Genomic DNA, 26,161 nt, shown 5'->3' on the forward strand with positions numbered 1-26,161 from the left:
AAGGAAGAAACCCAAGACAAGGTCCCCAAAGGTAGGCTTGCCTGTTAGGGGGGCCCACGTGGGAAATCAGCCACAGAAGAGTACATGGTGCACAGAGGAACCTCTTACCTCTCCCCAGGGGGTCAGATGCCATCAGGAACTTTCCAGGACAGTTAATGCTCCAGGTCAGAGTTAGGGGGCGACCCGGCCTGTGGATCCCAAGAGTTCGAAGAAACCTGGCTTTGCCGGGAGGAAGGGCGGGTGAGGGGGAGAGAGAACGCTCGAATCCGTGGCGTTTGGCTGCTGGAAGTCCTCCGGGCAGTGTGGCTGGGCCTGGGTCCCACCGGGGAGTAGCAGCCTCCCAGCCTCCAGTCTGCCCGGGTAGCCCTGACATTGGGGAACAAAAGCTTTCGGTTCCTGTAGCAACGGTGGCTCCAGCTGCTGCAAAGTTCCGGGGAGGCGGGCGGAGGGCGGCTGAGTCACCGCCCCCTCCCCCCCTACGCCGCCCTCGCGGCCCCGCCCCCTCCCCCCAGAAGTGTTGTGCGGGAGGGCCCCTCCCCCAACCGAAAGACCCCAGAGCTAGAGGAGGAGTGGCCCTCTTTGCCCTGTGGAGAAGGCGGGGCCGCACTCGGAGAGCCCCCTCCCCTCGGTCCTGCCCACCAGCTCCAGAAACTGGATGGAGGTGCGCGCCCTCCTGGGTATCAGAGCTCCGGGAGAGGGGTCCTTGAGGACCCTGCCACCCGGCCGGTGCATGGGCAGGGGACCCGAAGGCCCCGAGTGGGGGGTCCCCGCCCGCGTGTCGGCCTGGGCTCGGCCCCGCAGCGAGTGCCCGGGAGGCGGAGGGTGAGTGACGGGCCGGCGAATTGGAGCTGCCAGGTGGATAAACGCGACCAATGCGCGCACCGCCGCGCCCCCTCCCCCACCGCCGCCCCTCCCCCGCCCGCGGCCCGGCCTCCTGGCGCTCGGCCGCCCAGCACCGCTGCTCTCAGCCCGCAGGGCACAAGGGGGACGATCCCGGGGATCCCAGAGTCCCAGCCCTTGCCCTGAGGTGCCCCCCGCCTCCAGTCTTGTCCCTGCCAGCTGCTGCGAAAGCCTCCGATTCCCTCTTCGGTACAGAAGGGGAAGCCCGAGGTCGGCGGCCTGTCGGGTTGGGGAGGAACAGGGTCTCAGTGTGCTTGGGCAGAGGGTGGGATTCTCAGTTCTGCTGGCAGGCGACAGGCATGTGGTGGAAGTAGCCCAAGGGGGTAGCCCAAGTCTCCCAAAGGAGACTTAGATTATGCCAACCGGCAGCTCACCCATCTCAGCCCACTGAAGTCCTGAGGGAGGAGGACTTTTGATTATCCTCTCCATTAACCTCCTGACCCAGGAAGTTCTTCCTCGAGCTGAGCTCCATACCTGTCCTCTCCAGCTCTTGGGCACGTTTGTGATCGGACTGGGCTTGGAGGTGGCAAAGTCATTTCCGTGTTTCAGCCCAAAGGGCCTTCCCAGAGATAGTGGTGGACCTCAGTAGGGAGTCAGGGAGTCAGGGAGTTTGTGAGGTTCTCAGAAGGAGGGAAGAAGGGGAAGTGAGCCTGGGCCAGGCTCTGTGCTAGGAACTCACCGGGAGGCTGAATGAGAAGGGTGGCCCAGTCCTGAGGGCAGGGATCATGGTCTCCATTCCACAGAGGGGGAAACTGAGGCTCAGGGAGGGTGATCATGGCCCATAACCACCTGGGCTGCCTGTGACATAAGGATTCTTCTAGGTCCCCTCCCAGGAGAGGCTCTCTCTGACTTAGCTTGGAATTGGGCTTTTTGCCTTTTTTTATGGATGGGGAATGATGTTAAAATAAAGGGCCCCGCAGGTCTTATGTCACCGCAGGAACCACGAGGGTCATACAGACCTCAGGTGAAATTTCACAGTTGGTGTGAAGGGGGTGTCTGAAGGAGACTGAGCGGAGGAGGGGGCTTAGACAGGGTTTCAAGATGGCTCAGTTGTGCAGAAGCTGGGCTGCACCTCGGAGGGTCTAGACCTAGGTCTTCTTGATGGGTCAGGGCTGTGGAGGAGGGAGCCGCTGAGGCCCAGGAGACAGGGTTGGGGGGCGGGGTCTGAACCCCCAGCTTTAGGAACTGCACACAAAGGAAGGAGCTGCAAGTCAGATCCTGCCTGACACTTAGCTGTCATGTGCTAAAGCCTCAAAGAACCAGCTACCTGGATGTGTTCACGAGAGCAGAGTACATTTGCCTCTCTGTGCAAGTGTTTAAGTGGTTGGCTCTTTACGCCTTGTACATGTGAGTGCCTGTACCCTAGTGTGCGTGTGAATTCACAGTGCCTTCACTGATCTGTGTGTGTGTCTGTGTGCATGTGTGTCTGTTCACATGCAGAATGCCTGTGAACACCTGTCTTTTCATGAGTCTGTGCATATGTGCCTTGGTGCACACGGCAAAACAATGTTCAAGCCTGGGTGTGTGTGCGTGCGTGCGTGCGTGCGTGTGTAGATTCCCCACCCTGCTCTAAGTGGGGGAGGCGAGGCCAGTTATAATGAGCCCCCACCTCCCCTCTGCTGAGCTGCAGCTATGGCCTGAATTTTGCAGCCTGCTTAAAAATAATTGGGGGCAGCGGGGGGGATCGGATGTCACTCATCATCAGCTCCTGGCTTTGCTGGTGCCGCAGCAGGCAGGGCGGGCTGCACGGTTTGGGACAGGAATGATGTGGGGCAGGGATGGCAGGGCTCCTGCGTCCCTTTGTCAGTTCTGGCGGGAGCAGTGGAGACGCAGCCTGTTCTGACTTCTGCTGAATAACTCCACTCGGGTCTCTGGAAGGAGGGTGGGGTGGCTCCTCCCCAGTAAATGAGGCTGCCTGAGCTGGTCCCCCCCACACCCCCTCTCCTTCATGGCTGGGGAGGGGCAGGTGGGCGGGATCTGGGGCAGTGAGGCATTCCTTGGATGCTGCACAGGGATTGGAATTCTGGGGTGCTAATTCCTGCCCGCCCACCCCTGCCCTGCCAGCCTCTGTTGAGGATCCCAAAAAGCCAAGGGGAAATCTGTGCCTGGGAAGCCTTCGGGTCTTGGGAACATCTGGCCACACCTGTGAATTATCCTCTGTTTGTGACTCAGTTCCCAGAGCTAATGGCTTGTCCTTCCGGCCTGAAGCCTGGGCAAGGAAGGGGATGGAGCAAGAGGTTGTTGGTGGACCAGAGGGAACCACAGGCCGGGGGCTTCAGGTCCTGGCTTCCAGTCCCAGCTGGATCTCTCTTGTGTGATCTTGAGCAGGTCGCCGCCCCTTTTGGAGCCTCATCTTTTCTCCTCTAATGTGGAGCAATCAGGCTCTAGGGGCCCATTCAGTGCTGTGAGCTATGCTGCTGGCACGGAGGAGGGAGGCAGCGTGGATCACCTCGGGGGCAGGGCTGGAAGCAGGACTGAGCCAGCCTAGGTGCCAGGCTCTGTTTTCTGGACAGCTAGGGTGGAGGCTGGGCGGGCTGTGGGCAGTGGCTCCGGCCTGGCCCGGTGGGTGTGAGGGTACCTGCAGGCGCCCTGCCGACCAGCTTTTGTCCACTTGGGCCTGACCACCCTGCGTATCTGTCAGGGTGTAGCCTAGGTCCTGGTTGCCTGCCCACACCAGGAGTACATTCACACCTGCTGGGCATTCAGCTCAATGCAGCACTTGGCCGGGAGGGAGAAATCGGTGAACTCTTGTCTCCACTCCTAGGAGATTGAAGACTCCTTGAGATGAGTGAGCTAGCCTTGGGGAGACAGCAGGGGATAGAGGTGATGACTGGGGCTATGGACTCGCAGGCAAGGGCTGCAGGAGCTTCGAGCTGGGGGATGGCTTGGTGGTTTCACTGGGAGTAGCGGGCCTTGAGCCAGGCCTGGGACGATAAACCCATGGCAGGAAGGGAAGAAAGGGTAAGGGGAAGAGTGCACCCATTTTGCAGATGTCTCCCTCCATTGTTTCCATTAGGAAACCCACCCCATAGGTACTCATGACATTCATCCTTGAGATGATCCCCTCCATGGGCGTGGCTCAGGTTGTCCGCAGCCCCTGGCTCGCCAGTAACTCCTCCCCTTTCCCCACCCACTCAGTAAAGCAAGTGAGAATGACATTGTTCCGGGGAATAACCTTGAGTTGCTCTGATTTATAAAAAAGCAAATTGTTGTCAAACCTTGCTCCTTTGACAATTGCCACTGGATTACGCGTGACACGCCTCACAGCTGATCACCATACATTGCGACTGAGAGCAAGGGTTCTGGAGAATTCCAGTTGGGTGGCAGGGACGGGGCTAGATCCAAGAGTCAGGCCAGGTGCCCGTGGCTGGTGGGACTGACTGAGGAATCACAGGGTGACAGAGACAGCAGAGATGATCACAGAGACAACAACTGATGTGTTTTCTTAAGGGCTGCCAGAGTCAGGCACTCTCCCGCGTGCTTTCATTTTACAGGTACGGTGACCGAGGCTCCACGCAGTGGAGTCCCCCCATCTAAGACCACACAGGTGGACGTGGGTGACTTCAGAGTTGTCACCGAGAGGCCCCCTCCTGGCAGTGAGCCACAGGAGACTGAGAGCTCATGCTGGCCGTGCCTGGGACCGCTGACCACCATCTCTCTCCACAGGGCAAGGGACATAGGATGACCCCAGCCTGTCCCCTCTTACTATCTGTGATTCTGTCCCTGAGCCTGGCCGCCGCCTTCGACCCTGCCCCCAGCGCCTGCTCCGCCCTGGCCTCGGGCGTGCTCTACGGGGCCTTCTCACTGCAGGACCTCTTCCCCACCATCGCCTCGGGCTGCTCCTGGACCCTGGAGAACCCCGACCCCACCAAGTACTCCCTCTACCTGCGCTTCAACCGCCAGGAGCAGGTGTGCGCTCACTTTGCCCCCCGTCTGCTGCCCCTGGACCACTATCTGGTCAACTTCACCTGCCTGCGGCCTAGCCCCGAGGAGGCGGCGGCAGGGGCCCGGGCCGAGGCTGAGGCCGAGGCGGAGGCAGGGCGGCCAGAGGAGGAAGAGGAGGCGGCAGCGGGGCTGGAGCTGTGCGGCGGCTCGGGCCCCTTCACCTTCCTGCACTTTGACAAGAACTTCGTGCAGCTGTGCCTGTCGGCAGAGCCCTCGGAGGCCCCACGCCTGCTAGCGCCCGCCGCCCTGGCCTTCCGCTTCGTGGAGGTCTTGCTCATCAACAACAACAACTCCAGCCAGTTCACCTGCGGTGTCCTCTGCCGCTGGAGCGAGGAGTGCGGCCGTGCCGCTGGCCGGGCCTGTGGCTTCGCCCAGCCGGGCTGCAGCTGCCCCGGGGAGGCGGGGGCCGTTCCCGCCACCACCACGCCTCCAGGCCCTCCTGCAGCCCACACTCTGTCCAATGCCCTGGTGCCCGGGGGCCCGGCCCCGCCCGCTGAGGCCGATTTGCATTCAGGGAGCAGCAATGACCTGTTTACCACCGAGATGAGATATGGTGAGTCTGAGCCAGGGCCCTGGTGGGGTGGGTGTGTCAAGGTGGCCTGGGGGGCCCTCTGGTGCCTGTCTGGACAGATACCCCAGGCCATTCATGTGGTCCTTCAGCCACGTCCCCTCTGTGTCCGGCCTTGTCCTGATGTTGGGGTCCCTGAAATGAATTTGGGTTAGACCTCACTCTCCAAGAGGTTGCAGTCTGGGCAGGGTGAATGGGGGGCAGAGATCGGCCAGTGCGGTGTGGTGAACCCGGGGAGAGGACTCTCCACACTGGGCAATCAAGGAAGGCTTCCTGAAGGAAGTGATACAGGAGCAGAGATCTGAAGGACGCAAGTGGAAGCCAGCCAAGCCAAAGAAGCGGTGAGGGCATTCCAGGCAGAGGGAGTGGTGCAAATAAAGGCCCCAAGCTGGGAGTGAGCATGGCAGGTTCTGGCACTGCAAGTTGACAAGTTTGCCTGGAGGCTGGAGAGTCAGCAGGGAGCAGGGACGTGTTCCTGTCCACACGGGTCAGTGATTTTTGGCAGTGGCCCCAGGGTCAGGGCAGAGGGAGGTGTAGAAGAATGTGCCTGGGTGAAGAGGCCCGGGCTTCGAGGCTGCCTTGGAGGGCTGGACTGGCTCAGCTCCCAGCATCCCCTATCTCCCCCTCTGGGCCCATGTCTTCTGGGACCGAGGCTGCCAGCTGCTAGAGCTTCCTGCTGACTGGGCAAAAGCTCTGTGAGCCCTCGAGTCCTGGCGGCTCTTGCTCCCACCGCAGCTCCCTCACCACAGCCACCTTCAGCCGACCCTCCTTCCTGCAGCTTCAAGCCCCCCCCAGCCCCTCATCTGGATCCCGTGTCCCGAGACTGGCCAGGGGGCCTGGCAGGGAGTGGGGTGGGAGGAAGGCAAATCTGGGATCCGGTCCCCAGCTCTGGTACTAAGAGGGAGTTCCCTCCCTCTCTGGGCCTTGGTTTCCCCATTTGGGGTAACAGGTCCTGGCCTACCAGTATGAGGATGTCTTGCAGGGCTGGAAGTCAGAAGAAGCATCTAGATCTGCCTGAGAGTATTCAGAGGGAGGCAAGGGGTCTTGTGTGAGGGCCACTAGGAATGTTGGAGTATGACCTGTCCCTGCCCCTACTTTGGAGGCCAGAGCCCTGGAGTTGGGCACTGCCTTTGACCGTTCCCTTCAGCGGATCCCGTTTTTTGGCATCAGTTTCTTCATCTGTAAAATGGGGATATATCTCTCTATTAGAGGGGCTAGTTATCATGACCATGGCCTCTCCCAATGCGGTGGGTGGGGAGGGCCTCCTCAGCCTCCCCCAGGAGACATCTGGCACAATGCCTATCCATGGCAAGTGCCCAGTGGCCTTGCTCTGGCCTCTCCCCCTGGCCAGCTTGGCCTTTAACATTGGTCGATGAAGCCGTCCGAGTGACAGCCAGGCCGTGGGCAGGTTACAGGCCCTGGAGGCCGGCCTAGGATTTAGTGCCTGCAGGAAGAAATTGAATTTCGCTTCTTTGTCGAACATCGGCGGAGAGTGCCAGGCGTATATCAGGAGGTTTATGGCTCTTCCTGCCTGGCGGTCACTGCCTAGGACTCTGTGGGGGCCTCCCCCATCATGCTCAACAGAGGGCAGGCCCTTTTGTCTGGCTTTCCCTGTGGTCCATTGGCCCAGTGGTCCGCAGTGGACGGAGCAATGCTCTCCCCTCATGGGCGAGCAGCATCTGGGCAGGCTGCCATGTGGAGCACAGAGCCAGGAGCAGCCAGCTGGGCTTGGTGGAAGCCGGAAGCAGGAGTTGGTTGATAGTTGGGGTGTCTTTGGGGGTCAGAGAGGGCTGCTTATGGGAAGGCCACCATGGTTGCCATCATCATCACAGCCTCTGCAGGGGCCTCTGGGACTGGGGATACGTGGAGATTGGATGCTCCCTGTCCCTGGGCACGAGGCCTGGTGTCATCTCCGAGCAGGGAACCTCAGGCTCCCAGCTGTTCCACGCCTGACCTCAGCTCATGCTCCTTGTCCTGCTGGCCTGTTTTCAGGATGCTCCTTGGGGCTGCCTGCAGGGAGGGCCCTTGGGGGGAGTTGCCAGGGCTGAGGTGGCGTCTGTCTTCCTAAGTGGGCTGGCACAGGACACTGCTGCCCAGACTTCCTTCCTCTACCCTGGCAGGCAGGCAGGAGACTTTCCCTCTCTGCCATCTCCTCCCTTCTGCTCAATCTCTTCGGGGGCAAGAGACAATGGACATATGGCTTAGTTCGTTCCATGTGGTAGGGGGCGTCGGAGGGCCAGGACATCATCAGGGCTCAGGGCACTTTGGACTGGTGGCAGCACCACCCCTGCCCCGCCGGGCCAGCTGGACACACGTACCAGCCCGGGGAGAACCAGCTCGCACGTGGAACTGCCAGATTGAGGACAAGATTGGTGGGGATGGTGGCGAGCAGGGAGAGTAAGACCCTTGGCCTGGCCCCTCTGCCAGGTACTGCAGCAGGGGAACGGTGCTCCCCTTCCCTGGGAGACCCTGAGTGGAATGCATGGCAAGGCCAAGTAGAGTAGGGCTGGGGCGCTGCTGGAAGGGCCACGAGGCCGGGCGCGGGTGGGCAGCGCCGGAGCGGAGTGCTTGGGCCCGCCTCAGAGCTGAGTGCACTTGACAAGAGGGTACAGGCGCCTGTTAATTTCACGCAAACTGCCTTTGATAGATCTCTTGTTATTTTTGGTGAGTTGAGCCATAAATTTGTGCCATCTTGCTGCCGCAATCTGTTAAGTGGGGAGAGAGGAAGAAAGGGAAGCAGGCAGGAAGGAGCTCAGCGGATGCCGACTGGGGCCGGGGCAGGAATCGGGGGCGGGGTTGGGGGGTGGAAGAGAGAGCTGCCACCTTGCAGTTCCTGCCCACAGACCCTCCTGACCTGATGAGGCACAGGCCAGTGGGGAGGGCTGTGTGGAGTGACACCGGGAGAAGGTGTCTTTCGCTCTGGCAGCCCTCCCCCTCCTCTCTCACACAGATCCACTGTGCCATCCTTGGCTGGTTACCACTCACCCACCTCCCCATCATCCCGGCTCCATTCCTGCAGCCAAGGTTCACATCCCCACTCTGCCATTGCTGCCCAGTGACTTGGACAAGGGGCTGACCCTGGGGGCCTCGGGACCTCTCGTCCTCTGCGCATCGCTTCCCTGATCCAACCCCCAGACTCCCTGTCACGTCCTAGACTCTTGAATCTGGCGTTCCGGCTGCACCCCAGACCCCACTGCCCCCTGCTATTCAGCCTTCCCTCTGATTCTATCCTGCCCTCGACCAGGGCTCCTCACTGGCCGCCAAGCCCCTGCTTGCTGAACTCCCCACCTGTGCTTGGGCTGTTTCCTAGAATGCCCTTTGCCCTCGGTTATCCAGATCTTCCCCCATTCTTCCCAAAGCTGCTCACGCCCCGTTTGCTCTGGGAAGCTACTTCTACCTGCCCAACCCAGTCCTCATTGGTCTTTCTCCTCCCGGGCGCTCACGCCCTGCTGTCCTCTTTTGGCCAGCCTCGTCTGGTGGCAGGAAATGCAGCCTTCACTGCTTGTTTGGGGCTCAAACACTGGGGAGACTGGGCCTCTCTCAGGGCGGGAGCGGGAGGGCAGGGAGACCTAGATAGAGAAGGTCCTTCCAGTCCCGACCCGTGCCGCTGGAGCTCTGTGTGCTCCGTCACAGGATGGGGAGGGTGGGGGCCGGATTCCTGAGACATCTCAGCAGGGACCGAGTCCCAGCCCGTCCAACAGGCACATCTTCGTGTCTTTATCAGAGTGGAGTGTGTGCCAGGCCTCAGGGCGTCTCTGAGTGGATGAGATCCGAGATGAGCCAGACACACCTGCCCTCTGATGGGGGAGAGCCACCGCTAGGGGACAGCAATCACAGGCCGAAGTCACCCAGCCCCCGGTTCAGTCCCCAACCCCACCACTGACTAGCTGCGTGACTATGGGCCATTTTCTTCACCTTCACTTTACCACCTGTAAAATGGGGCTAGTAGAGCCTATTCACGGAGTAACAGTGAAGATGAAGCAAGAGACTATGGGTCAGTGCTTAGCCCAGTGTCTCACACATGGTGAGACATAGTAAATCGTCACTTGGTGTCCTAATTTAGTTCAGTAGGTGTAATGTACATGGACCAGAGGTCAAGGGAGGAGGAGGAGTGAGGGATTCAACCACAAAGTCGGGGGAAGGCAGTCTAGAGAAGTGATTCGGAGTTGGGTTTTGAGGAGTGAATAGGAATCCACTAGCCCGTGAAATTTTTTTTTAATTGAATCACTTTTAAAGTCGAATGTATTAGGAAGAAATTTCACATCATAAACAGAAAGGGAGTATCACTTATTTGAAGGAGAAGATAACGGAAGAGACAACCGTAGTGAAAACAAAGCGACGGTAGTAAATTCTAACTAGCTGCTTGTCTCTCCTCTCGATTTGTTAGAAAGAGAAATGAGCACGTGCTGGGGACTTTTATCTTGTGTGCGTTTGGAAGGATTAAAAGTAAAGCAGTCCTATAATTTATCATTTAACTGGGACATTTCTGAGGTTTTAAAGTAAGGGAAGGGGTCCTATTCTTGGCATCAGGGCAGGCACAAACTACACCACCCCAGGCAGATTGGTAGGAAGTCACCCTAATTAAAAGAGACCCGGAAGGGGGAACTGCCTCAGTCCACGATCCAGCGTTGTTTAATGGAATGTTTGCGAGCCACCCCAAGTCATGTCCTACTGCATGCTTTGGGGCAGCTCTGCAGGAGGAAGCAGCCCATGCAAGAACGTGGAGGGGTGGGCATGTGGTTCCAGGGGGCCTAGTAGACTGGCGCTACTGGGCAGTAGCCTTGGAGATGGGAGATGGGGGCCAGGCTCTGACTGCCATCCCCAGACCCTGGGACCCTGCCCCCACTGGCCGAGGGCCATAAGGCAGCAAGAAGTTGGGTGTCATGGGGGAGGCCAGGAGGATGGATGAGTCTGGATGAGTCAGATGTGGTCCCTGCTCTCCAGGAGCGGCTGGCCACGTGGGGGAGGTGGCAATGCCCCAGCTCGCTCTGGTGAGAGGCTGGGCAGACAGGCCCGCAGCTCGGGGGAGGGAGTCATTGGCGGGGAGCTGGCATTGTGGCTGGGCATCTGCTCTCATGGGGATACCCAGTTGCACTGGACTGCAGAGGAAGAGCTTGGGGCTCTCAAAGCCATCTCCCAGGGCAGCCTCCCTGCAGGGCTGGGAGGCACTGCTGGCGGTGGGAAACCATGGAGGGACATGACAGAGCCCTGTTTCAAGGGGATCTGTTGGTGCCTACTCAGGGCCCCGGGACCAGCCTCAGGGAGGATGTAGAGAGCCCTGGGAGGGAGGACCGCTTTGTAAATCGCACTGCTCTCCCCGTGGAAGTGATGATTATCGTGGTTATTTTTAACACATTCATGACAAAGGAGGCTGAAGGGGCTGCACTGTATGGGGTTTGGGGGCAGGGTCTGCAGAGCATGGGGGGAGCAGGTGTCTGCAGTCCTTGCTCATATGGCAGAGAGCCTGCACCCACCCTGCCTGCCAGCACCAGGGGGGAAACAAGAGCGGCTCCTGTATCACTGGGCTGGGGGAACACTCAGAGATATCTGGCCTGTGTTTCCCGAACGCCTGTCTTCTGTCTAGCGGCTCAGAGCTAGGCCCTCAATGGGAGAGGAGTGAGGGAGATTGAGACCCTCCTGTAGTGCTCACAAGAGGGACAAGTCCAGGATACTCACAGCTGCAGGGGGCACCAATCTAGGGTCTCAGCCACAGAAGGGACCAGGGTCGCCAAACTCCTGTGTAGTCAACCTAGGAAGGCTTCCTGGAGGAGGCAGCATTTAACATGTAGAAAATTTTGGCAGATTGAGGTGGAGGAGAGGCATCCCAAGGGGAGGAAACACCAATCGCAGAGAGGAAAGCATGTGGATGACAAGAAGGAGGTGGCGCTCCCTTTCCACGTAGCTCTTATTGTAGTCAGGCAGTCCATCTCTCTCTCTCTCTCTCTTTTAGGATTTTGTTTATTTTTTGACAGAGATCACAAGAAGGCAGAGAGGCAGGCGGGGGGTGGGGGAAAGCAGGCTCCCTGCTGAGCAGAGAGCCCAATGCGGGGCTCGATCCCAGGACCCTGGGATCATGACCTGAGCCTAAGGCAGAGGCTTTAACCCACTGAGCCACCCAGGCAGTCCATATTTCTTGTTTCTTTTAATTCTGAACTGTGATAGGATGTATCATTTCTATTTTCAGTTGAAGATGTTTAAGCTCAGAGAAGTGAGGCAACTTGCCCAAGGGCACACAGCAAGCCTCTGAGGTGAATTTGAGAATCAAATCTGCATCTGTCTGTCTGGCTCTTAAAGCTGTGTCCTTCACACTGGCCCACATGACCTTGCAGTGTGCTTGGCTGCCTGGTGGGGAGAGGAAAATAGGACTGGGCAGGTCAGCAGGGGCCAGCACGTGCCGGGCCCCGAAGTTCACGCTGGTAGCAGTACAGAGCCACAGAAGATTCCTTAGTGGTGGGGGTGGTTTTGAGCTGGGCTCCCAGAGGATCACTTTGGAGGCTACAGAAGAGAATCAGGCTCGAGGGTGGGGAGTGGATGTGCAAAGGAACAATTAGAAGGTGGTGGTGTGAAGACTGGATCACAGTAGCAAGTGTGAGGGGTTTTGGGGAGCGAGCAGGTGGGCGGAAGTGACTTGAGGTCCTATGGGAATTAAGAAAGGCGTCTCTGAGGAGGTCCCAGTTGGACTGCATTGTGTTAGAGTCGGCGTGGTTCAGAAGAAAGAGTGTGGCTGCCCGAGGAGTCAGGCGGGCCTGGGTTCGAATGGCACTCAGGCTCTCTGTGGCATGGGACCTCAGAGCCGCAGTGCCAGTCGGTAACATGGGGAGAACCCATGCTCGTGAGGATGAGATGAGGCGAGGCTCCACGTGTGCACGGTGACTGGCGGGGAGGGGTTGTGTAGTAAACGTTGCCTCATTCAGAATCAAACACAACAGTTAAGAGCCCATCGGTGGTTGAGCAGGGATGTGGGTTCTGGGCAGTAGGTCCCTCCTGCCCAGGGTGGGCTCCTGGGTGACAAAGCCCACAGATTGCAGGACTGTGAGCATCTGAGCCCTGGATCCTCCAAGCTCGTGCTGCTCCATGGACAAGACACTTGGGAGTTCCGGGGGCTACTCACACCTCCTCCTGGACCCCTTCTTGTGCTGTTGGCTCAGCGGCCTCTTAGATTTCCCCAGTGGTGGGCCCCGAGCCGGCTGGGCCTGCCCGAGGTATAGGCTGAGTAAACGTGGTTTCCGTAGTGACTTCTCTGGTCTTACCTGTGTTCCTCCCCTTCCGGTAGAACTGCCTCTCACCTGTGGGGACATGAATTGCTGGCTTCCCTTTGGAGGGAAGTGAGGTGGGGATGGAAGGGAGGGCAGTCCACGTAGGACCCGTGGCCTTGGGGTTGTCCCCTCCCTTCTCTGGTCCAGCGCAGGAGGCCACAAGAGGGACTCAAGAGCTGGGACATGTTCTGATTCTCAAATCGGGTGCATTCTAGAAACCACCACCATCACCTCTGGTTCTTTCTTGGGGCTGGCCAGCAAAGGGTTGGGCGCCCGGTTTGTAGAGGCCGTGGAGACCCTGGGCAGTGGTGGGGGTCCACGGCAAGCGGGTCAGACAGCTCTCTCATCGCGTCCTGCTTTGCTGGCCCCACAGGGATGGTCTAGACGCCAAAGCAGGAGCTGAATGAGGGGATTCTCAGCTGGATTGGTGATAGGGCAGGCAGCGTCTGCAGTGTTTACTAGGACATGGGTGTCAGGATGGGGGCTGGTCCAGGCAGAGGACTGCTGGGCGGGGCTGATACTCAAGGCTTACAAGGGACCATTTCTAGCCACCCCTGTGGGGTTGGGGGAAGAAGCTGGGAGTGGCGTGTTCATTGGTGTTCACTGGTATGCCTTTGGGCCTGCTCTGGGGCCAGCGTGCACTGTGCTCGGGAAGACGGCTTCCACAACCTTCCTTCAAAGGGGTCCATGGGCGTGGGGAGGTTCGGACGGTTGGAAGGCGAAATCCTCCGTGGGGACAGGGCCCACAGGGGAGGGGACAGCTGACTCTGCCCAGGGAGTGGGGAACGAGGAAGGCTTCACAAATGAGAAGCTGCATGAGCTGGGTTTTGAACCTCAGGTAGGAGCTTTCGAGGTGAAAAAGATGGGAAGCCAGCAGGTAGATATTTGAGAAGAAACGGTGGTCCGATTCTGGATGGGCTGAATTGGAGGACCCCTCCTCAGGAGACCTGTTCAGGAGGCAAGAGGGGAGCGAAGCCCAGCGTGGGGGTGCTGCAGGGGTGCCCCGGGAGCAGCCACTCAGAGGGGCTAAGTCAAACCTGGGGGGTGCAGTGGAAACCCGACAAAGCGCGGCTGCCCCATGTGGGAAGCAGCAGGAAGACAGAGCGGTCGGGGAGACTGGGATGGAGGCCGGACAGGTAGGAGAGAACCAGGAGGGTCGGGGAGGAGGGGAGTGTTCCCAGGCAGGAAGAGTCAATGGGGCCCCATGCTGGCATGGGGTCAAGTGGGACAAAGCCAGCGGCCACAGGACTGAGCAATAAGGAGGGCGCTGATGACTTTGTCAGGAACAGTTTCAGCATAAAGATGTGGTCAGAAGCCAGACTGCGGTGCATTACCAGGCGAGGTGACATTTGCGCCAGCATGTGAGTGGCAGGTGAGAAACCAGAGTGCCAGCTGTGGAACACTTATTGATGGGGAGGAGGAGTGGGGTGGGGGACAGTGGCTAGTGGAGGAAGGAGGGTTGAAGTAGGGCTCTCCCAGAATGGAGGTCCATTTTGGGGCTGCCGTGAGAAGCCCGCGCTGACCAAATGCTGAGCCAGAGGGTCATAGGTGGAGCCCTCCTGGACAGTGGGTGGGATGGGGTAGGAGCAGGGAATGCTGGGCCAGGCCAGGGTGGGGGGCTGGCCTTTGTAAGAGGGACTTCAGGGGATTTGGGAGTTGGAGGGGTAGGACAAGAAGTCAGGGCCCAGGGTTGGGAGGGGGGTTCCTAGGTCACAGCGCCTGCTTTCTCTGTAAAGGAGCTCCTTGCAGAGAGCAAGGGGGCAGAGATGAGCTCAAGGAGAGAGGTCAGGGTCTGGCACAGCTAAGGTGGGGAACGGGGAAGGCAGGGAGCTGGGGAGTGCTGCTGAGAAGCCCCAGGCGCCCAGGCGGATATGCAGCCCTGAATCTGTCCTGGTGCCAGTTGGCACAGCTGTGGATTTCTTCAGCAGCCTGGGGGTGGGCGTGGAGAAGGCGGCTTGTCACAAGGCTCCCGGGCTGGGGACTGGCTGAGCGGGTGTGGTGGAAGGGCTGGGTGAGGGAATTCGGGAGTGCGCAAGCATGGCACGGGCACCCTCTCTGTGGTCCCGCTGGAGGTAGGGCGCAAAGTGAGGCCGGGAGGAGTCACAGATGCTGTTTGAAGGGAGGAGGCCCGGGGACCGGAAGGGTGGCAAGCGAGGGTGCAGAAGAGAGGCAGGTCGTGAGGGGAGGGGGAGATGGTAAAAATAAGCCAGATGGGTCCTGCCTTCTGGAGTGCTCACGCCATGCCAAGCAGGGTGCTATAGGCTTCATGGCCCCCTCTCACGGAGCCCTCAAGTGAGCCTTCGAGGGAGGCGGTATTCCGAGGACTGTTCTACAGAGGTGAAAACAGAGTCAGAGAGGCAAAGACACTTGCCCAAGGTCACACAGCATGTCAGGGCCGTGCCGCAGTTGGGATCCAGGACTGTCTGACTCCAGAGTTGTCCTGGGGGCCCAAGTTTCTGAGCTGGTGGAGAAGTTTTCGGGGAGGTGTAGATTGAGTTCTGGGACTCGTGGCTGAAATGGAGGTAGGGACTCAGGAGCTGATGAGACCAGAAGCTGGGCTGAGTGGCACTTCAGAGCCCCCAGCCCAGTGGGTTTGCTCAAGGTGGCCCTCTTCCCGCCTGGTCAGATAGAGCTTTCTCTCAGACGCAGAGCCTGGACTGGGCAGCAGGGGGCAGGAAGAGCATAGCCCTCCTGGTTTCCTTCAGACACCGGGCCTTCTTGGTGCTGACCTGGCTTTGGGATATAGAAGAGGGTCTGGGGCTGGGGGCCAGCAGTACCTTCTAGTCCAGTGACAGCTTGGGCTGAGTCTCATCCCAAATGCTGCTCCTCCCTGCTCAGTAGCCTCTACATGGGCTGGGTCTTACCCCTCTGTGTTTGTGTCAGCCCCCATCCTCGCTGCCTAGCCTGTGGGAGAGGGCCTGGATGAGCTCATGTCTGAGCAGGAGGGGCCAGCTTTGGAGAATGGGAGCTCCCAGCCCCTCCTCCGGCACTGGTGGTGCTTCCAAGGCCTAGACCAGACACATAAATCAGGGTGGTCAGCTGAGAGCCTGTGAGGCTGGGGCCGAGTTGGCAGCGGCCTCCAAGAGCACCTGCTGTTCTCCCAACCGCAGGGGCAGTGGGGAGGAGGGTCTACGGGGTTGTAGGCACCTGCCTGAGGCCCTGGGGTCTCGGCGGAGCAGCATTCTGACCTGGGCCTCCGGGTCCCAGTCCAGGGCCGCATGGGAGCAGAATCCAGGCCTGACACTCAGCCCCTGGCTTGGTATGAATCATGTCCCAGTGACTGGTGTCTGTGGGGCGTTGGGGGGTGGGGGTGGCGGTTGTCCGTTTGTCAGCCTGAGGACTCCGAGGGGAAAGCACCTGGGCCTCAGGCTCACTCAGCTGTGTGCTCTTAGACAAGTCACGTCCCCTCTCTGGTCCTCAGTGTCTTCATCTTTAAACAGAGACGGTGGTCCCTGCGTCCTGGAGGAGGATTGGGGGAGCTAGGTGTGGGTAACACATGGCCCAGAAGCCTCCCGGAGCCTGTTGACGTGAGCAGCCACTCCTCTCCGGTGTCCCTCAGTCCAGCTGAGGCGAGAGGAGGAGAAGACGGTTGTAAGGCTGTGGGCGAGTCCTGCGTGGCCTTCTGAGTTGCCTTGTCTGTTCAACGGTGGTGGTGGGGCAGGGGCCATGACTTGCATCGCCTATTGTCGGTTCCAGACCCTCGGGCTGAGGGCGAGCCAGGCCGCCCTCTCTGCGCCTCTCCGGCAGGACAGAGCTCCCTTTGCTGAGCCCCTGCCACCCTCTCCGTGTTCCAGGTGAGGAGCCGGAAGAGGAACCCAAGGTGAAAACCCAGTGGCCAAGGTCTGCAGATGAGCCTGGGCTATACATGGCGCAGACAGGTAACTCGGGCCCGCCTCCCTTCCTCTGCGGCGGGGGCCCGATGGTGTGGTGTCTGGTGGCATGTGTGCTTGGCGTGTGCCCGTCTGTGTCTGTGTCCTAGAGCTCAGTCACATCTCTGCCACGTGAGGCCTGTGGGCAGGGCTGGGCGGCCTCCTTACGAGCCTGTCCCCTGGGGTCAGGGCAGGAGGATCCCTAGGAGGCTGAGTGCTTGGGAGGTGCCCCCTGCCGCCGACGCTGTCCCTCTCTCGTAGGCGACCCGGCGGCCGAGGAGTGGTCCCCGTGGAGCGTGTGTTCTCTGACGTGTGGGCAGGGTCTGCAGGTGCGGACCCGCTCCTGCGTGTCCTCCCCCTATGGGACCCTGTGCAGCGGGCCCCTGCGGGAGACCCGGCCCTGCAACAATTCGGCCACCTGCCCAGGTATGCCCGTCCTCCCACCCGCTCGGCCTGCAGGGGTAGGTCCGGCCTGGGGCTCGGGCAGATTTATCTGCCAAAGATGGTGGGTCGCCTCCTTTTTTAATTCAGCAAACTTGATTGTCCCCCACACCGTGCCCAGCCCTACACAGGGCACTGGGGACACAGGTGAATCAGACCAGGGCCCAAACCGGTGAGCACGGTTCTGGGCCCCGCACTCTCCTGATGCCTGTGTCCCAGTAATCAAGGCTCATCTTTTTACCGCCATTGCCCTGTGTGTTCCCTGCGCTCTGGCCATACCAGTGCCTCTTTCACTCTCCGGTCTCCCAGCATTGGCTTATTCTCATCCTATCCCGACCTTGGCTGTTACAATTCAGCCTGCCCTTTAAGATCTAAGACAAATGCCACTTCTTCTTCTTCTTCTTTTTTTTTTTTCTAAATGAAACCTTGCCTGACCATCCCCTCCCTCCTCTGACTCCCCATCCCAGTCCCCAGGGAGCCTCCTCAGTCCAGCATGGAGTACTGAGAATGTTGCATGCGCCTGCCTGGGACAGGTGGTCTGCCAGGGGGAGGTGGGGGACCGCTTCCGCCAGTCCTGTTCCTTGTTCCCCGAGGGAGCGCAGCGGTGCCTAGGCCATGACCAGCTCCTGGCCAGGGATTTAGAATAGGGCTATCTGGGAAGGGGTCTTGGCACCCGGGGTGTGGCAAGAGCTTGCGGAAGGCTGGGGCCAAGCTGTGTTCCAGAGTGTGAGCTCTCTGTGTCAGTGTCCGTGTAGAGGTTTGTGTCTCTTTGTGTGTCCATGCGCTTGGGATCGGGAAGGGCGCTACTCTTGCCCCAGGCCTGTCATGTTGGATTCTTGCTTTGGGTCTGGGGATCGGGAGGGCTGGAGTGGGATAGGCTGGGGCGGATATGGAGACTTTTTCTGGGCTCTCCTGTGCCCCCCAGGAGAGGAGGAGCCCCCGCTCCCCTCCTGGGTCAGTCCTAGTCTCCCTGTCCCGGTGTCCGCAGGAAGTATCCTGTGTGAGTTGGGACTAGAAGCCTGTGTTTTTGACTCCCCCCCACCAAGGGCGGAGTCCTGGGGCCCAGTGTAGAGCCAATGAGGAGCTGTCGCAGAGCTGCCAGAGCTCCTGATTGGTGGGCGGATGGGCAGTGGGCGGATGGGCAGTGGGCGGGGCCAAGGTGCCGCCCAGCCACCGGCCACGTGCTTCCTTGCAGTGCACGGCGTGTGGGAGGAGTGGGGCTCCTGGAGCCTGTGCTCCCGCAGCTGCGGGCGGGGGTCCCGGAGCCGGATGCGGACCTGCGTGCCCCCCCAGCACGGCGGCAAGGCCTGCGAGGGTCCCGAGCTGCAGACTAAGCTCTGCAGTATGGCTGCCTGCCCGGGTCAGTAGCGCCCGTGGGCTGCCAGGCGGGCGCTGCCCAGCCGGGTGGGGGTCGGGAGACCCAGGGGAGGCAGTCAGGTCCAGTGCCCTGCCCCTGGGGGCCCATGAACTTGAACCAAGCATGGGGAGACTGGCGAAGTGTACTGGCCAGCATGGGAGGTGATGTGGCCCGGCCCAGACTTGGAGTTGGCACACTGCAACCCCATGGAAAGAAGACTGCCCCTTTCCCTAAGTCCCCGGATACCCTTGCTGTTCGTCACCCTTTGGTGCTCATGGCCAGCCTGGCTGTGAGGCGACACAAATCTGGGCTTAAGAGTGGGCAGAGATCCAGAGGCATCCCTGGGGCCCATTTCCCTAACCAGGAGAGGGCAGGTGCCACCTCGGTGCTGAGTGCAGAGGGATCCTGTGTTCCTGGAGCTGGTGACAGGCAGGCAGGCCCAGGCCCAGGCACCACCTACTCACTGCAGCCCCCCTGCATCCACCTCTCTCCCGTGGGTCTGGCCTGGTTCAAATCGGAATGCCTAGCAGGCTCTGCCTCCTCCCTGCCCCCACTGTTCCCCACGCCCCTTGCTCAACAGCCACCCCTGCTTGTGTCTCCCCATGCAGTGGAAGGCCAGTGGCTAGAATGGGGTCCGTGGGGCCCGTGCTCCACCTCCTGTGCCAATGGGACCCAGCAGCGCAGCCGGAAGTGCAGTGTGGCAGGCCCAGCCTGGGCCACGTGTACAGGGGCACTCACGGACACCCGCGAGTGCAGCAACCTCGAATGCCCGGGTGAGTGTTCATTGCCAGGGCGGGGGGCAGGTGGCAGCCCCGCCTCCGGGGGGCGACTGGGGCCACTTACGCCCCCCCTCCTCCCGCAGCCGCGGATGGCAAGTGGGGGCCGTGGAATGCATGGAGCCTGTGCTCCAAGACGTGCGACACAGGGTGGCAGCGCCGCTTTCGCATGTGCCAGGCCTCGGGTGCGCAGGGCTACCCCTGTGAGGGCACCGGAGAGGAGGTGAAGCCTTGCAGCGAGAAGAGGTGTCCAGGTATTGGTCGCAGGCCCCCCGGGAGGCTGAGGGGCAAGCCTGTGGGCCTGGCTGAGCCCCTCACTGCCCCCACAGCCTTCCATGAGATGTGCAGGGACGAGTACGTGATGCTGATGACGTGGAAGAAGGCAGCTGCTGGCGAGATCATTTACAACAAGTGCCCCCCCAACGCCTCAGGTGAGGGCTGCGGTGGCTCTCCCCAAAGCACCCACCCCTGCCCTTCCTGCTCACCCCCTTTTGCTGCTCCCACCCCCTGCCCGTTTGAGCCTGCGTGCTCAGGTGTGGAGTGAAGTGGGTAGGAGTCCAGCCCCCACGCCCAACACCGTGTCCCGTCCTATCCCCCACGCAGGGTCTGCCAGCCGCCGCTGTCTCCTCAGTGCCCAGGGTGTGGCATACTGGGGTCTGCCCAGCTTCGCCCGCTGCATCTCCCACGAGTACCGCTACCTGTACCTGTCTGTGAGTGTGCCCCGTGGGGCTGGGGCAGCACAGGATCTGTCCCAGGCTTGGGGGGTGGGGGGAGCTTGCCTCCTGCTCTGGCCCATGTGCCTTGGCAGACATATGCTGTCTGGCTGTACCTCTGCCTGGCTGTGCCCCTCCTTGCCCAGCACACTCCTAGTCACATCTCAAGGCCCAACCATCAAGTGTCTTCCCTTGTTCCTGGTGGCTTCTTCTGTGCTCCTCTGGTCCCCCGAGCCTCCTGGTCATGAGGTGTCGTGAATGTTCATCGAAGTGTCTGTGTCCCCTTAGACTGAGGGCTCCTTAAAGGCGGCACAAAGTTGGATTTATTTTTGTGTCCCCAGTGCCCAGCCCAGGAGGGCCTGCTGGGGGGGTGGTAAGAATGTCGGTAGCGAATGTGGCCTCTGTGTCGCGCGTGTCTGACTGTATTTGGTACCTGTGTGTTTGCACTCAGAGCTCGTGTTTGAGAGAGAGAGTGATAGTGAGGGTGCGTTACGCTTGGGAGCATGCCTGACCCCTCTGAGATAGGGAGGCGCCTCGTCCCTGTGCCATGCTTGTCATCTTTTCTGTGCACATCTGAGCACCTCCCTTTTCTAGCTGTTTCTATTTCTGTCTTTTTCAAGTATCTTTAGGTCTTTTTCTTGGACTCTGTCTCCTATGAGCCCCTTTCAGCAGCTCTCTCTAACCTTTTCCCCCCCTCTCTCCCTCTTGGATGCAAGCAGTGGGTGGACCTGAGTGGGATGGGCCCGTGGCCAGTCCCAGCTCCTGACCCCGTGGTGACAGCAGCCCGCCTGTCCCCCGCAGCTTCGGGAGCACCTGGCCAAGGGGCAGCGCATGCTGGCAGGCGAGGGCATGTCACAGGTAGTGCGCAGCCTGCAGGAGCTGCTGGCCCGGCGTACTTACTACAGCGGAGACCTGCTCTTCTCTGTGGATATTCTCCGGAACGTCACGGACACCTTCAAGAGGGCCACCTATGTGCCCTCGGCTGACGATGTGCAGGTGCCACCCTGCCCCACCAGAAGGAAGGAGGGCACCCTAGACTGAAGTGGGGGGTTGGGACCCCATGGCAGAGTCTGTGTTCGGGGTGGCAGGGGAAGCCACCGTCCCTGGGGCTGGGACCTCCTGACTCCTGCGGCTTTTGCCCCCAGCGCTTCTTCCAGGTGGTGAGCTTCATGGTGGACGCAGAGAACAAGGAAAAGTGGGATGACGCTCAGCAGGTGAGGGGCGGGGCTTGCAGGCTCCCCCCCCCCCACCCCGCCCCGCCCCATCCCTGCCTGGGACCCTTATATATTCTCTGTCTCCAGGTATCCCCTGGCTCTGTGCACCTGCTGCGTGTCGTGGAGGACTTCATTCACCTGGTGGGCGATGCCCTCAAGGCCTTCCAGAGCTCTCTGATTGTCACAGACAACCTGGGTACCAGGAGGCAGGCTAGGGAGCCGGGGCTGGAGAAGGCAGAACCCAGGCCGCTGTGGGGGAGGGATGGTTTCTGCGGGGCTCTTGCTACTTTTCTGTCTCTCTGGGTCCTCTCTTTCCTTCATTTAACCCCTTCTTTGTATCTCTGTCCCTGTCTTTTCTTCCCTTCTCCCTCCCCTGACCCGGTTGTTTCTCTGTGCCCGTGTCCCCCACCCGCGTGTTTGTACCAACCTTGGTGTCTGCGTCTGCCTTCCTGGCATCTGTTTCTTCTCCTGTGACTCTCCCGGCTGCCTCTGTCCCTCCGTCTCTGGTGCCGGTCGCAGTGATCAGCATTCAGCGTGAACCGGTCTCGGCCGTGTCCAGTGACATCACATTCCCCATGCGCGGCCGCAGGGGTATGAAGGACTGGGTGCGGCACTCGGAGGACCGTCTTTTCCTACCCAAGGAGGTGCTCAGCCTCTCCTCCCCGGGGAAGCCAGCTGCCTCTGGCCCAGCGGGCAGCCCTGGCAGGGGGAGGGGCCCAGGAACGGTGCCCCCTGGCCCCGGCCACTCCCACCAGCGCCTCCTGCCGGCAGACCCCGAGGAATCGTCCTCCTACTTTGTGATCGGTGCTGTGCTCTACCGCACGCTTGGCCTCATCCTGCCTCCCCCCAGGTGAGTCCCCGGGGAAGGGTGGATGGGGCCACCCAGGTGAGAGAAGGAGGACTGAGTCTGTGCTGGCCACGGGGAGCTCCCTCCGCAGCCTCCTGGACCTTGGTCACTGTTGCCTGGCTAGGGACACAGGGGCTCTCAGAGGCTTTTTGGGGACTGGGGCTGTTGGACTGAGCTCTACAGCTCATATGAAGTCCCGAGCCCCACTGAACTCTAGGCCTTTCCCGGGCCATGGCTCCCTGGTGGCCCCCTGGCCCTGATCGAGAGCGCCTCTGGGGTTCTTGCCTGGGACTGGGCCCCGCTGGCACGAGCTGACCTCAGTACCTGTCCCCAGACCCCCACTGGCCGTCACATCCAGGGTGATGACAGTGACCGTGCGGCCACCCACCCAGCCACCAGCTGAGCCCCTAATCACAGTGGAGCTCTCCTACATCATCAACGTGAGTGGGGGTCCAGACAGTAACCTCGGGGTACCCCATCAAGGGCAGCCAAAGCCCTGTCCTATAGCAGGCTGAACTTCTGGCCTGTGAGGGGTCTGCTGTGGCAGGATGGGTAGGAGTCTGGGGGAGCTCCCCGCCCCATGCTACGCTCGTGACTTCTGCTCCCTAGGGCACCACGGATCCCCACTGCGCCAGCTGGGACTACTCCAGAGCGTGAGTTGGGTGGGGGCTCTGCTGGGGTGGGGGGTGCAGCTCTAGCACCTCTCTGTCAGGGGGCTGTCTCACCTGGAAGGCAAGAGTTCTCTGGGGCTGTCCTCGGCTGGAGGGATCCAGGGTTCATCCTGGGGCTCCCAGCCACTGGCCTTACCCTGGATTTCTTCTAGCTCTGGGGGTGGGGCTGCAGAATTGGGCTGGGTATCACTCCACCTCTCCCCTGACTCCAGAGATGCCAGCTCAGGGGACTGGGACACTGAGAGCTGCCAGACGCTGGAGACACAAGCAGCCCACACTCGCTGCCAGTGCCAGCACCTGTCCACCTTTGCTGTGTTGGCCCAGCCGCCCAAGGACCTGGTGAGCAGGAGGGAGTTGCCTGGGCTGGGTGGGTGGCAGGGGATGCTCCCGGGTTGCCAGGAGCCATATGTGGCGGTGTCGGTGGGGACCTGGGTGATCCCGCATGCGGGTCCGAGCAGGTGCACTTGGGGGACTGCACACATAAGTCCGTGCCACTGGGAGGGTGCTCACAGGGACAACATGTGCCTGGGGGCAACTGCATGTTTGTATACACACGTACATGTCTGGTTGTATGTAGTAGAGTGTGGGTGACCGAGCCTAAATGCACATCCGCGTGTGTGACTGTGTCTGCCCGTGCACACATAGATGCGGCAGGGAGTTCCATCCCGTGTGTGAGTGTGGGTGAAGGTGTAGGTGCCCTGTTGGTGCCAGACAGGGTGTGGGGAGGGGGCGGCCCCCCTGCAGCTGCCCAGCCCTGTGCCCTCATGGACCACCTACTCATCCTCCCTAGACCCTGGAGCTGGCAGGCTCCCCCTCGGTCCCCCTCGTGATCGGCTGTGCCGTGTCCTGCATGGCGCTGCTCACCCTCCTTGCCATCTACGCCGCCTTCTGGAGGTAGGTGGGATGCTGGGCGGGGTGAGGCGGTTGGGGGGTGGCCAGCCAGCCCCGCTTGGGTGCCATGGCTAGCTCCTCTGCCCCTGCCTGCCGTGCCCTCTCAGGTTCATAAAATCCGAGCGCTCCATCATCTTGCTGAACTTCTGCCTGTCCATCCTGGCTTCCAACATCCTGATCCTCGTGGGCCAGTCCCGGGTGCTGAGCAAGGCAGGTGCAGGTCATGGGTGCCAGGGTGAGGGAGGAGTGAAAGGGCTGAGGGCAGAGAGTGCTTGCTGGGGACAGCGCGCGTGGCAGCTGTTTGTGAACACTCGAGCCCTGTGCTGGGGGAGGGACTGAGCAGGAAGGAGTGTGTGTGAGTGCACGTGGGGCCATTGGAGAGGGGTGTGTGTCCGAGGGGTGACTGTCCGTGTGCCTCTGGGAGCACGTCTGTGAGCTGAGCTCCCGTGCTCATGCATTGGGCCGCCTTGGGTCTGCGGGAGCCCGAGCAGGGCATTTCGTGCCACCTGCCTGTGGGTGACCTTGACTGGCTGTCCCCTCTGCCCCCTCGGCCGGCTCTGCGAAGCACGAGGCGCGGGGCCGTCTGGCCGTGACGTGGCAGCGGCTCCTGTCTGTCCCCTCCCTGCCAGCCCTGTCTGCGTGTGGGTGGCCTGCCCGCCCGCCTCCCGGATGTCGAGTGCTGTGTGCATGTCACCGGGCCCGTGTCGTGCTGTGTGTGGGTGCAGAGAGGCGGGGGTGCCTGACAGGGCTCTGTAGGGGGGTAGGGTGGAGCTCGGGTGGGCGGCCGTGGCAGCGCCCAGCGGTGGATGTGGGAAGCCCCGGCGCCTCCCGCCCTGGTGGCTGCTCAGGGCCACTCCCTCCCTCCCGTCTCCCTGCAGGGTGTCTGCACCATGACTGCCGCCTTCTTGCACTTCTTCTTCCTCTCCTCCTTCTGCTGGGTGCTCACGGAGGCCTGGCAGTCCTACCTGGCTGTCATCGGACGGATGCGTACCCGCCTCGTTCGCAAGCGCTTCCTCTGCCTGGGCTGGGGTGAGCAGGGCCTGTGCCGGACTCTGTCGGTGGGCCTTGGGGGCAGGAGCAACGGGACGGGGTCAGCTTTGGCCCTGGCCCCGCTCTCTGGGCCCAGGGTCAGCTGTGTTGGGGCTGGGAGGCTGAGAGGACGCTGAGAACCCGCAGCCATCTCACTGTGGCCCTCCCCTGCTCCTCCAGGTCTGCCGGCCCTAGTGGTGGCTGTGTCTGTCGGCTTTACCCGCACCAAAGGATACGGTACATCCAGCTAGTACGTGGGCCTCCTGCGGTGGGCAGCAGGGCGATGAGTGGACCTGTTTGCGAGTCACACAGGGCGTGGGGTATACTCAGGCCGCGGTCCTAGCCCCTGCCTGCTGTGCTTGGGGCAAAATCTTGCCTCTGAGCCTCTGTATCCCTGACTGTAGAAGGATGTGTCGGGATTGGGGATAATCGCTAAGAACTGTTTAGCTCAGGGATCAGACCACCGTTCGATACCCATGGTGGGCTCAGGCTGGGTCTTTGTTAGAGAGGAAACAGGCTCAGCAGGAGCCCAAGGCTTACTGTCACCCAGCCGGAGGCTCTGCCCCACCGACAGCCCAGGGGGCACTGAGCGGTGGTGTGTCTGATGCCCCCTCTTTTCCCTCCACCCCAGCTGCTGGCTCTCCCTGGAGGGCGGCCTGCTCTATGCCTTTGTGGGCCCTGCAGCTGTCATTGTCCTGGTATGTGCCCCGTTAGCATCCTGGGCAGGGTGTGGCCGTAGGGGCTCTACCTTCTCCCTGCACTCCAGCTCCCACCTGGGGGTTTTCCTACCAGGGGGCACCTGGTGATCCCGTCTCTCCCCCCACCCCTCACTGGGCCCCCAGGTGAATATGCTCATTGGGATCATCGTCTTCAACAAACTCATGGCACGTGATGGCATCTCCGACAAGTCTAAGAAGCAGAGGGCCGGGTAAGGGGGCTGCGACTTGGCCTTGTGGGAAACGGTGCAGGGAGGGCAGGCCGGGCCTCTCGGAGACTCAGGGCTTGCCAATGCAGCCGGGGCTCCCTGACCTTGGTGCATCAAGGGTGCAGGCAAGGTGGGCACCTGGAGTGCTCCACTGCATCCCCTCGCCCACCCTAACCCACCTCTTTCTCTCTCGTCTGCCCTCCCCCTCCCACCCCACTTGGGGCTCATGCTGCCCCGTCTCCTCCCGCTTCCCATGTGTCTCCCCTCCTCTCCCGTGTCTGTGCCGCCCCCGAGGTCGGAGCGGTGCCCCTGGGCCAGCCTGCTCCTCCCCTGCTCAGCGTGTGGAGCGGTCCCCAGCCCCCTGCTCAGCTCAGCCTCGGCCAGGAACGCCATGTTAGTTGTGCCCCCCGGGGGGGAGGGGGTGGGGGTGGGCAGGGGCAAAAGAAATGGGGGGCAGTGCCCATGGTTGGGGGGAGGAGGGATATCAGCCCAGTGCCCTGAAAAGCTTGCCCTGCCAACTGCCACACACTCTCAAGGGCTTGGCACTGATGCAGCAAAGGGCAATGGGGAGTGAATGTCTGTGCCTCTTGGAAAATGCTGGGTTCCTGTGCCCACCCCTTGCTCCCACCCCTGCCCCCCACTCCCAGCTTATGTTTTATCCAGGCACAGCTGCAGAGCCCTCCTTACACCACCCCCAACCTACAGAGGCTTTTAGAATCTTAGGCCCTTAGAATTCTTGAGCTCATAGAACCTTAGAAT

The 26,161-nt window shown here is 60.9% G+C and overlaps 1 protein-coding gene across 10 annotated transcripts in view; it reads left to right on the forward strand.

The window, feature by feature from the left end:
* Positions 1-738: 738 nt before the first annotated feature.
* Positions 739-26,161, forward strand: part of ADGRB2 (adhesion G protein-coupled receptor B2) — a gene marked incomplete at both ends in the record, with an annotated part of 32,896 nt that continues 7,473 nt past the window's right edge. For 2 of the 10 annotated variants that reach the window (XM_080802479.1, XM_080802480.1), the window contains 21 exons: positions 4,582-5,398; positions 16,464-16,547; positions 16,800-16,964; positions 18,175-18,339; positions 18,945-19,109; positions 19,199-19,366; positions 19,442-19,543; positions 19,716-19,822; positions 20,627-20,821; positions 20,971-21,039; positions 21,127-21,235; positions 21,559-21,889; positions 22,221-22,326; positions 22,496-22,539; positions 22,770-22,896; positions 23,348-23,451; positions 23,556-23,658; positions 24,327-24,477; positions 24,658-24,727; positions 25,109-25,175; positions 25,320-25,405. In XM_080802479.1, coding sequence (XP_080658605.1) covers positions 4,582-5,398; positions 16,464-16,547; positions 16,800-16,964; positions 18,175-18,339; positions 18,945-19,109; positions 19,199-19,366; positions 19,442-19,543; positions 19,716-19,822; positions 20,627-20,821; positions 20,971-21,039; positions 21,127-21,235; positions 21,559-21,889; positions 22,221-22,326; positions 22,496-22,539; positions 22,770-22,896; positions 23,348-23,451; positions 23,556-23,658; positions 24,327-24,477; positions 24,658-24,727; positions 25,109-25,175; positions 25,320-25,405 — 3,335 coding nt within the window. Of the gene's footprint in view, positions 823-4,566; positions 5,399-16,463; positions 16,548-16,799; positions 16,965-18,174; positions 18,340-18,944; positions 19,110-19,198; positions 19,367-19,441; positions 19,544-19,715; positions 19,823-20,626; positions 20,822-20,970; positions 21,040-21,126; positions 21,236-21,558; positions 21,890-22,220; positions 22,327-22,495; positions 22,540-22,769; positions 22,897-23,347; positions 23,452-23,555; positions 23,659-24,326; positions 24,478-24,657; positions 24,728-25,108; positions 25,176-25,319; positions 25,406-25,696; positions 25,796-26,161 lie in introns of those variants that run through there. The other 8 variants (XM_080802483.1, XM_080802484.1, XM_080802485.1 and 5 more) reach the window with 7 other exon arrangements.

The sequence above is a fragment of the Martes martes genome (genome assembly GCF_963455335.1).
Source record: "Martes martes genome assembly, chromosome: 4".
NCBI classification, from domain to species: domain Eukaryota; kingdom Metazoa; phylum Chordata; class Mammalia; order Carnivora; family Mustelidae; genus Martes; species Martes martes.